At 39.2% G+C, this 12,118-nt stretch overlaps 1 protein-coding gene across 1 annotated transcript; it reads right to left on the reverse strand.

Annotated features, from left to right (window-relative positions):
• Positions 1 to 2,029: 2,029 nt before the first annotated feature.
• serpinh1a (serpin peptidase inhibitor, clade H (heat shock protein 47), member 1a) lies at positions 2,030 to 7,586 on the reverse strand. Its single transcript, XM_040151542.1, has 5 exons — positions 7,413 to 7,586; positions 5,227 to 5,833; positions 5,045 to 5,143; positions 3,059 to 3,291; positions 2,030 to 2,963 (listed from the first exon to the last, which is right to left on the reverse strand). Exons 2-5 carry the CDS (start codon positions 5,822 to 5,824, stop codon positions 2,661 to 2,663), a joined length of 1,233 nt encoding a protein of 410 aa, XP_040007476.1. The 5' UTR covers positions 5,825 to 5,833; positions 7,413 to 7,586; the 3' UTR covers positions 2,030 to 2,660.
• Positions 7,587 to 12,118: the final 4,532 nt, after the last annotated feature.

The following is a 12,118-nucleotide window of genomic DNA, read 5'->3' on the forward strand; positions in this document are numbered from 1 at the left end:
ACTTTATTAAGTTCAAATTTAACTTCATTCAACGTATGCTCTGCTCTGTGGCATGCCATCAACATTATCTGTCAGGTAGTACCTTCACATGCAGACCTGTCACTGTAATGTTTATCCTGGTTTTAATCATGTTCAGAACACAACCTGATTCTTCATGCCCCTGTGTTCTAACATTATCAGGCTGCTGTCCATCCGTGTCTTTGATGCCTCCACATTTCAGATATTGTACTTTAATTCTACTTTTTCTTCATTATATAACTAACAGTGCACACTTTAGGCCTACATCAAAATTAGAAGAGCAACATAAATCCATGTTACAGCTGACTAGCTCAGCATTAAGAACACACTTATTTCCTATACTATTTTCTGCTGTGTCCTCTATTATTTTCTATCATATCCATAGAGGGAGGATGTCAGCGTGAGTCCAATGTGTCAGGGAGGTCTGGACAGGATTTAGACAGATATTCCCTCAGTAGATTACTGTTGATCATTATAGGCCTGTTAAATCCACTGACTCACTGACTACCTGACTTGAGTTTAGGACACAACCTGTGCACAGACAGTATTATCTGTATGGGTATATGTGGATCATATTATAATATTTGCATGGAACATAAGTAACCTGGTTACTTCCCCCCTCCCCCTTGCAAATCGTGTGTACATTACAGAGTACATAGCAAGCCCTAGCAACCGATACAAAATAGGTTCAGTTTGGCACGTTATTTCACATTAGCCATAATTTGAAAGAAATTTGTCATGCAGCTCAGACAAAAGAGGAACACAGCACAACAACCATACGACATCAGAATACAGTCAAGATAAATAATACGATAACACAAGCAGAACAGGATGTATGTTGTTTTATAATATATATTTACTGTAAGAAAAAAACAGATCAGGAGATATAGTCAACTGTGAATTTTGAAATGCCTGATGACTTTATGTGCTGTCTCTGAAGCGGTCCTGCATTTCATGCTCCTGCATCTCCCGCTCCACGGCAGATGACTGATGAGCTGCTTACTTTGTTTTAGAAAGTTTGGATATGAGACTGTATACATCACACCGCAGAACCAGTTTCATTAAGGAGCATTTAACACCAACGCCTTTTAATGTGTGAGTCTTTGTTCAAGTAAGTTGCAATGCAGTTTTAGTAAATGGACTGTAGCCAGGCTTAAGATGGTGACGCAATAATAATAACAATGATATAACAATAATAATATTTATATTTAATGTTTTAACTTTTTTTAGAGACACCTACTGTATTACACTTTCAATGTATAAGTAAAAATCATTTTAAAAAATTAAAGCACTCACTTGAATACTAGAAATTACTTACATTACGATTATCCAGAATTATTAATAATAAAGACATTCCTAAAAAATACACCAGGTATAATTTCCAAGAAAACTATTGGGGAATTTTAAATTCTTCTGCAGTTTGTTTACTAAGGCAAAATTAATATTTTTTCTGCCTTAAATCCAGGTGTTCGGTTGGTGAAAAAAAAGAAGAAGAAAGACTGAGACTGTGACAATATGCTACTATAATGTTCTACTCTATTATTAAACTCTTTTCAATTAAATAATTAATCATTTGCTTATTTTTGTTTTTCTAGAAGTTTCATTGTGAACCTAATGCAAGCACTCAGGTGGAAGGTTGATGATGTGGCTTTAAACAAGTTTTTTGCTCACTGAAACAGCTGCCGATCCCATCTGGATGCGACCAAATATTTTGTTGAAGTGCAAATATTTAGAGTTTAATATTAAGAGGCAATGTTTACCATATAGTGTATCCCCTTGCAACTCTATCACATTCCTTGCTGAGGCAGAGCTGCCCAGGAGCTCCTACAATGGTATTTTCTCATACTATTCAGCTGGAAAATCCCACTGGAGGCCTGACCTCAACAGACCTGCCGAGGGCTAAGCTGCTATTTGCAAAGAGACATATCAAGAGGCAAACTGGCTGAAAAGGTCAGCGTCTAAGGAAATGCAAGGGAAATGCCAACACCAAATTTCTAAAATGAAGATGACACATTTTTCACATTTTTATTGAAAAAACAGGAAATTTGTAACAGCCGTAAACCATGTGTGAACATGCTCTTGTAGTGCATTCAGCGTAGATTAGTACCAAGAAAACTGTTGTTGTAGCTTCTCGGTTAAAGAAAAACATGCCTGTGGTGGAAAGCAGTGCAAAGGAATGGCAAAATATTTGTGAAGACCAATGGACTTTAAAATTCAAAGCAGCAATGCTTGACAATGGTTTGTTAAATTAAACAGAGAGCACATCAAATCAATATTAAGACTGTTGTACGCCCTTACAAAGATTGTTAAGACTTGATCACAACAGAGACCATTTTTGCTCTAGCATCTACTGATGATAAAGTCTCAGTGTTTTCCTCCTCCATTAAAGTAACTGTGCATTTACATTTTAAGCATTATTGTAAGTCTTCAGTACATAACGTGATCTGAAGATAAAAATAAAGGGTGTGCACAATTCTCTTGCTATGTACTTGGGAATGCTGCTTAATATGTTGCATAGGAATGCGTTAGTGCGATATCAAACCCATATTTCATTTACCACATCTCTCAGCATATTGCAGTAGAAAATCTACACTCACACACAAAGTCAGTTGTTGAATTTAGACACTCTGGTCAAACCATGGTCACAATTCATCTCTCATCTTTTCACCCTTCGGCCTGACCATCCTGCCAATAAACAGGATGGAGTTTGTCTTCTGGTCCTTCACTAAGAAGATGAAAGGGTGGTCAGCATAGAACAGTTTAGGGCTTTTCAGCTTGTCTGTGCCAAAGATGCTGGTATCAATTTCATTTCCATCAGTGTCCCATTCCATGGCAGAGGCGTGGAACACATTGGATAGGTAGAGGTCCTTTTTCCCGGAAATGTTAGAGAAGTCCGCTTTGGACTTGTCCACAGCCTCTGTCAGGCCCAGCTCCCCAAGGTGCTTCTAAAGAGAGGCAGAAAAATGAGGTGTGAGAAGTAAAGACTGAGGTGCAGTCTGTTTAATCCACTAAGAAGCTCTTGATTTCTTGCATCTTTTACCTGCAGGTTGTGACTGACTTCCATGCTGACTTTGGGTAGAGACACAGCTACTGCTGTCTGCTGCAACTTGCCCATCCACGTATCCATCTGCTTCTTTGTCAGCATCTTCTCCAGCCTCTCTAGAGGTTCCACATGGTGGGGCATGATGAACACCACACTGGACTTCTTATGAGCCAGAGGCATGCTCAGGACGGACAGCTTATTGGTGTTGTCATTATAGAAGCCGTAGAGACCTGAGGAAACAAATAAATGTATTACAAATATTACCAATCTGTGATTACAATACACTTTAGGGATCTTCTTAAACTTTATCCTGTGCACTATTTTCTCTTATATACACGATCAAAGAGACCAGAGCCAATGGTTTCAGTTTGTCCTAAAGAGCAGGTAGGTTCATTCTATTGATGTTTGACAGATGATATTTGGTATTGCATATATACAGAACCTCCATGAAACCAACAGGACATGAATAAGCATGCATATAAAGCTGTTATGAAGAAGTTCTTGTTTCTATGAACGTGTGAGGTAATCTTGAAGTAATAGTTCAACATATTGGGAAAAACGCTGATTTGCTTTCTTGTCAAAGGGCTAGATGAGAAGAGCCACTCTCATATCTCTCTGTTAACTGTAAGGTCAAAGCCAGCAGCTTTTTAGCTTAGCTTACCATAAGGACTGTAAACAGGGGGAAACAGCCTTCCTGGCTCCGTCTTAAGATAACAATATCCACCTACCAGCTCCTCTAAAGCTCACTAACTAACGTTATATCTTATAGATAACGTTCATTCGCACAACGACTCCAGTGCTATGTCTACGCCTGTTCAATGACTATATAATGGACACTTAGTAGTTGACTCTGTTGTGAGCAATTAAATTGAGATTACAAATGTCAAAGTGACTTTGAATGAGGTTTTCTGGAACAGAACCCTGAAGTTCCAGTTTCACTTTGGCTCTCTATAATGTGGGTAAATTTCACACAATTTGGACATTCAAAAAAACAAACAAACAAAAAAAAAACAATAGCAAAGAGTAAAAACAGTTCACTATATAGTAACAGGGAGGGATTTTGGAAGTTAATGCTCTTCCTGGCCACTGTAAAACCATGAATAGTTGTATTTACACTTTGGTTTTGTACACATTAAACAATATATGACATGTTATCGAGGGAGGTATGTTGTTGTTTCTTGGCCGTTGTATATTTTCTGTTTCCTTTGTGAGAAAACTTCACTAACTTGAGATCATTTCAGCTATTTTCCTTATTAATGCAAAATACATTTGCCAGTGATTTTCTGAACTGCATATTACTCCAGTGATGGGAGACATGTCAGACCCATTACAATTATTACGTGAAGTTCTTCATTAAAAATACTGATTCTCCAGTTCCCCAGGGAAAGGGTTACTATGACACACAGTGATTAAATTAATCTATACTCACTTGTCAATTTATTAGGTACACCTAGATAAAACTAATGCAGTTTTTTCAACCTTGATTCACATAGAGAGGATGGACAAAATATTAGGAACACCTCTCAGTATAACCCAGTGCAGTTCAAGAGCAACACAAATTATAGCCTCCAAAAAGACAAAATAAATAAACACCTCTTTCAAACATATTCAGTAAAAACTGAACATTATAATCATCATGAAGGGAGGATGTATTGCAGGCCTGCTGTATTATACTGCATTAACTTTTCCTAGGTGTACCGAATAAACTGGCAAATGAGTGTATGTGTCACAGCAGTCCTTTTGAACTTGTGGTCCAGTATTTTCTGATCAGGTATCTGACAAACAGGGTCTATTATTATTATCAATGTCATAACACAGCAGTGATGTGGAAATTAGATGATGATGACGATTAGATGATTTAATAAAATATTGAGCTATTAATGAGATAACAAGCGAGTTTTGAACATGCATTCCACTAGTTTCTTAAAATGTGGAATCCTCCTTTAAGTGTTCTGAACATATTACAGGACGGTCTCCGCCTACCTGTGCGGTGCATCATCTGCACTGAAACTGTGTAGCCGCGGGATACCATGAATCCACGGTTGTCCACCATCTGATGATGGAACTGCTCATTCCAGTGAGCTGTGAGAAAAAAAAATTGATAAATTTTGAGATCATTTAAAGGCATAATATGCTGGAAATCTACAGATTTCATACAGACTCACGTTTGAAAAACATAGCATTGATGATCATCGCCCCATCAGTCTTCTCTACATCCTTGGTGACCTCAGGCAGTTTGCCATCAGTAGACTTGGATGCCCACTCATTGATGGAGTTCACAGCGCTCTTCTTATCTCTGAAGTTGATCTTGGAGTGGTCACAGTTATAGTGCTTTTTGCTGCTCTTGACAAAATCATCCACAAAGTTGACAGAGTTGGGCCCATACAGACGGTTGCTAATCTTCCAGGTGACATTTCGGGTCTTTGGGTCGCTCACCTCAGTCAGGAGCTCTGCCAGACCTGAGTGCAGCTGCTCATCTTTAACTTTAGCAGCATTCAGAATGGTTTTTACCTGGGAGGCAGTGGAGGCCTTTCCACCTAGAGCCACCAGACCCAGAGAGGAGGCCACTACTACAGGGGAAATGAGAATGTTTTCTATGTTTTTTTCCTTTGCCATGTTTTGGTAGAGACTGAAAGCCAACTTGGCGCTGTTGTTGGCCAGGATGGTAGCATGGTTACTGAGGACCTTGTCTGCTGATGCAGAGGTGGCAGCTGAGGCTGAAGTGGCCAGGAGGACCAGGGCTACCAGGCTTGTCACCCACATGATGTAATGCTAATCAGAGAAAAACGTATGGGAAGACATGAAGACAAACGTGATATGCTGTTACTGATGTAAGAAGAGAGATGATTTTCATGGTCAATTGTTCTGTTACTGAAATATATTTGAAATATCTTACCCCTTAATAGTTATCCCTACTGAAAAAAGCCCATATTGTGGTATAGTCAGTATTTACTCTGCAGTTTTTTAGGATAATAGCAGGGGGAACTCGCTTAGCCATTCAAAGAGGATTTCTCCCAGTAAACCTCAAGGACTTACATAACAGCCACGTAGGCAGCTACAAGATGTATCTAGGCCAAACAATGGCCAGCTACGTCTGAGTTACTCATGTCTTGACAAGAAAAAAGACATGAGATTTCAGAAATGCTCTTGTAGAGAGTCTGGTTGATGCTTATTGGTTCCCTGTGGTGTGTAAGAAGTGACCACATGCTACCACATACAATGGGGCCACGTTGCGGAGGCACATTGTGCTTAAAGAACAGGAGTTTCTGTGCATATGGCTAGTGACAGTTATAGTTGGTTGTATACAAAAAAAACTGTTTGGTTACTGATAAATAATCTGGCTGGCTGAGCAACAGCCTCTTAATAAAAATGCATCAAGGAATGCTCTACTTAAAATAGAGGGATCATCAAGAATCTCTTTTCTAGCAGCTTCAGCGGAGAGAGATCTGACTTCAGTGTGCATGCTGTGGATTTTTTTGGTCTACACTACTCTTAACATAGTGTCTTTAATGGTATTTTTGAACAGTGCTCTTTTCTGTGTTGTTGCTAGCAACTTTAGAACACAATGAATGGGGATGAATACATTTATTAAAAGATGATAATGTGATAAAACTAGCATCTGAAAAGTGATACTGCATTTGACATTTTGAAACCATGCTCTGTTGCCTTTAAATGACCCAGTGACTAACATGGTAAATTTGGTGTTTGGTATTTTTATTCATGTTCTTCGGAACCTTTCATCCTTCTCCCTGCAGAAATGATGCCCTTTATCGGCGTGAGTCTGTTACATACAAATGCTTCATCTCATGGGACACGAAACTTATGTATGAATGAAGGATAACAAATTATTTTGTACAGTTTTAATGTACAAGGTAATCGGCAGTGTAGTATGCAGACAAAGGAAACGTGAATGTCCTTTGTCACAGATCAAATCAGGTCAAAAGTTGCAGCCACCTCCCTACATTTTTAGGTTTTTTGTGTTTTTATGTGAGGAAGTGAATTCTCTATGTCCTGTTGTTTGCAAGCTGGCATGCTTTAACCTGCCCCTCGAGGCACAAATTAAGTATTTAGAATTGAATTTAATGGAACTGAAGTTTAATTGAATGTTTGAGGTCTCATTCATTTCTGATTTTGTGCTACATTCTTTTTCATTTTCTGCTACTTTTGTCTTTTTTTCACACCTCTCCAACAACTTGGGCGAGCCACACTGCTTCAATATACAAAGGGATCTTTTACAGCATATCATAGATCTGACTTTGCGACCTCTTTTCACATGCCTGGGCATTTCCCAGCAGTTGAACATTGCTCAGGATACAGTCCCTCCTCCCAACTCCCAGTACTTTTATCTTACCTTATTAGGTTCTTTCAGTAATTCAGCAGGTTGTCCTCAAGCTTCTTAAAAAATAGATCCCCCAGCACTGATCTGCTCTATATGAAGTTGATGTATCTGATGGCTGAGAACAGAATTTTATGACACAGTTGCAGAAGCTAACGTGCCTGGTTTTCAGGGCATGAAAATCTCTGCCCTGGAATCTTATTTCAAGGCTGGTCCCGCCCATATCATCTAGTGGCAGTGGGAGAGGAATCCCCTCCAGGTCCTAAAGCCTGAAACTGGAGCCCAGCTGGAGCTCTCGGACACGAAAAACCAAGTTGCCCCTCATTACTTAAAGATTATGTCAGTACCGAAACACAGGAAGCTTTTCCCTTTAGTTTCCAAGACAGTTTCATCAGTATATTCTCAACTACTCCAATGAAATAAACTTGAAAGTTGGATTTGTGATACATAAAGCAAAGGTGGTAACACTGGTTTTTTTTGTGTTTTTTTTTTTTAGAGACTGTGTTTCTCTACACTGCTTATCTATACTATGGTGGGGTCTTCATGTAGAAACCAGCATACTTGCTTTTAAATTCCTGATTTTATCATGGCTTCACTCATCACTGAACTGCTATGGAAAACAAACTTGACAGGGTCAAAATAATGCATGGAATTCATTGTTACTCCTTCTAGACTTATTGGTTTTTAGGGCACAAGGTAAGTGTTGGGGTTGACAAGTAGTGCTAATTAATGACCTTTATTGTTGTCTCAGTGCTTTAACTGCCTTTGTTCTTCCCTCCCCCACCCTGTTATTACACTTCTGCCGCTCTGAGACACTGAAGAGCGGGTCCAGCTTAGGAGGTCCTGTTTAAAGTTACAGTTAATTAACCCAAGATGTAACTTGAAGGGAGTACTCCTCAAGAACCTCAGCTGTATTCGATTTTTTTATTTCAGCAACATCTTGGATTCTGTAGGTCACTGGAGCAGTGTAGGTTATTGCTGTAGCCTTACTTTCCACTCAACAGTCAAAGAGTTTAGCATTGTGACATTGATTTTTTTGGACTTACTGTTTTAGGAGATGTGACTTTTTATTGGTTGTTTCTTCTTTTCTTATAGCTAAGCTTTACAATAGTTCCACATGCTAAGCTACGCTGTTTTTCTTGCGTTTAATTCAAACTTATCAAAAACAAAAAATGCATAATTTCATGCAAACGATTTTACAACACTGTTTAGAGCAGGACATATTTAGAAGACAGGGTTTTGGTGCCATTGTTTTCTAATAATCAGCAAAAGAGAAACAGAGCATTTATGAATATGAAAATGTACTTAGAACGTCTAGTGATTACTCTGAAATTATTCTGAAATCATATTAAAATCAAACTTACACTAAGTGTAACCCAATATGCAACCGAAAGTTTTCCACAATCTTGTGCTTCCATAAACCTGGGGGACTTGGGGGAGTATGAAAACTAAAGAAGCAAAGGCTGACATATCGTGACTTTGAGTCTACATAATGCAACCCAAAAGTGTCCAACCCCAGTTTATCTGTCAAATAATTGAAATCTAAACCCTAACCCCCCCCACAAAAAAAAAAAAAAACCCAAAACTTTTCTCAGACTTTATTACGTTTATTACCTCCAGAGCCACAGAACTGTTTTGATAGGCTCAGACATACTCTCCTTGATGGGTTAAATGACCTTTCCATGTAAAATCAATGGACTGCCCCTTTAAACAAGGGAAACTCTGCAGGGAATTCAGGTCACATTGGGTTAGCTGCAGATCCCTATCACTACTGGAACGTACAGTAAACTGCAGGAGACAACAGGATGTCCTTTGAAAGCTACCCGTCCATCTAACAACAACACGAGCCAGTCATAACCATAAGAGATAGGGCCTGACAGTCTCAGCGAAGTGGTTTTACTCCATTTAGCACTGAACTGACACAAATGTGATGACCATGGCAGCAGCGTACTATGTGATACCATGAGTCACGGGTCATTTCCACCGTGATGTGTAATTTTTGAAACCAGTTTCATGAAAAATGTAGAGGGAATCTAGAGGCAGCAAAGCTCAGACGCGATTCTGCCTGATTCCTCCTGGTAACTATATCAATGCCTTTATAATCTTATAGCCATCTGAGTTAGACGTAAGCTCTCCTCAACAGAGCCTGGAGCAGCAAAGGCAAACTTGCTAATGTAGTAGCTTTTACAGACATATTCAGTAGTATAGTTTTTCTTTTTCATTCAAGCCTTAGACATGTATTCCTCTCAATGAGAACATCAAAAAGACTAAATGGATCAAAAGTAGCCACTGAGGTGTATATGGTGATAATAATTCAATTCTATGTGTATTAATCTGGTATGTGTAAGGAGTGTGGGAACTGAGTGCCCTGGTTTCATTTTTTTTCCGACAAATGCTTCCTTCTCTTCTTCCTGGTGTCATGTGTATCCTCCCCCTGCCTTAGAGTTGCTCTGTGTTTAGAAGTGGGAGTTACAGAAGGGGCGGATGCATGTCCGGTGTAACACTGCTCCTGTTCTCTAGAGCGTGTTATTATTTCTCTGCAGCTGTTGCTATGCACTCGGAGTCTGATGAAAAAAACATTCATACATACACGTGTGAATGTTTTAGCACACGCGCACAGAATTATGAATCTGTCATTAATGCAGCAGTGCTGTAGCATGTTGTTGTCTCTTTTTGTTATACACATGCTTTTGACCTCACTGGTACAAGGGAGTAAGAGGGAGTATTATATTCTATATAATTTATTCAAGTGAATTTGTTTATGTTTCTATAACAAAATTGTTTGTAAATCCTCAGTGCACAGATGAGTGAAGCCATGATAAAAACAGGAATTTAAAAGCAAGTATGCTGGTTTCTACATGAGGACACCACCATAGTATAGATACGTAGTGTAGAGAAACACTGCATCTAAAAAAAAAAACCCAAAAAACAGTTATACCACCTTTACTTTATGTATCACAAATCCAACTTTCAAGTTTATTTTATTGGAGTAGTTGGGAATATACTGATGAAACTGTCTTGGAAACTAAAGGGAAAAGCTTCCTGTGTTTCGGTACTGACATAATCTTTAAGTAATGAGGGGCAACTTGGTTTTACGTGTCCGAGTGCTCCAGCTGGGCTCCAGTTTCAGGCTTTAGGACCTGGAGGGGGTTCCTCTCCCAGGGCGGGACCAGCCTGGAAACAAGATTCCAGGGTCATCTGAGATTTGTAGCACTTCCTGTCAGCTGTCTCCAGCCTTGTTTGTTAATTTTCTATAACATAATTGTTGGCGAATCCTCTGTGCACTGGGACATGTCATTTTAAAATCTGTGACCAGTTATTTTAATTCAGCGTTGCAATATTTACAACTATGTACCTGGCTATCACTACACCCATTTCCCTGCTCCTCTAGTTGTATTTCAATGACATTCCTAAAGCAGATTTTATGAGATGTAATATGTCAGAGGGAATTAAGGCTTCAATTCTCAGATTTTGTGTTCCTATTATAGCCTATTGTGCTTTGACAACATACAGCACATATAGCTTTCTTATTACATGTATTTAGTTCTGCACTTCAACAAAGTTGGGAGGCTTGCAAGAAACACATTTTAAAAAATCCTGACTTTTACTCCTTTTTATATAGGTCAAGCTCCAAAAACTCTAGATCCAACATTTCTCATGATGCAACCGATGGCATCTTTCGTTAGACTTCCACAGCCTGGTAAATGCCCATGTCTGTCTCAAATTCCATGCCCCAGTTTGTAATTCAGGCTTTCCCACCTTCCCTGATGAAATGAGGGATTACTTTCAGTGCAGTTGCTCTTAATAGGGGAAATATCAGAGATTAATTTCACAGTATCTTTTCTATCGTCCACAGGAGGGCAAGGTGGCCGGCAGTGCGGTGGGCACAGGTGCCCTGTGGTGGCAGAAACTTCCATCTGAGCAGTGGAGATGGTTCCCCCGACCACTAGATGCCGTCAAAGAGCTAGCTATAAACACAGGAGGCAAAGTAACACTCTCCTGTACTACTGTCCGTGTTAGTGCTACTGTTACTGTCACAACTGCTACCATCATAATCATCATGCTCGGCTGAAACAATGAAATGAACAATGTTTTCAGTTACGCTGTGATGAGTCCAATTACAAGTACAGACCGTGATATGAATGTAAACTAGTCATTCAGATTTGGAATTAGCTAACCAAATATTAGGTTTTACTAAAGTGCTTTTCTCGGCTTGTTGCCGCATTTCATTGAAATATTCCGTAACTTTTAGTTAAAGACACCATCACAGGTCTAGTAAATGCATTCCATCTGTAAGAGAACGTGTAGTTGCCGGAGCATCACTGCCACTGCTAAATTGTTTAGGATTAAAGGGATCTGACGTAATTATCCCAAACCAAGGGTTAATCTCTGACTGCTGGGCCTGGAATAGATCTCTTGCTCATCTGCTCTCCCTCTTTGCCAGGTGTTAGCAATGACTGTCCTGCTGGATTTTGTACAGTGTTGTACAGCTAAGTTTTACAACAAGGAGTTTAGTTGCCAAAATAGTCTAGTAGCTGTAAAGTGAAGAGAATACCAGAGTAGAGCACAGCAGAGCGAGTCATGTTCAGGATTAAAAACTTTCCACCTTTTAATTCAATATGCTCTTCTCAGCATATAGAGAAAGATGAAAACTTCTCTATATGCTGAGAGAGAGTATTTTTTGACCACTTAAGGTCATGAAACCCTTTCAAATTGACTGA

Source organism: Xiphias gladius, chromosome 17 (genome assembly GCF_016859285.1).
Source record: "Xiphias gladius isolate SHS-SW01 ecotype Sanya breed wild chromosome 17, ASM1685928v1, whole genome shotgun sequence".
NCBI lineage: Eukaryota > Metazoa > Chordata > Actinopteri > Istiophoriformes > Xiphiidae > Xiphias > Xiphias gladius.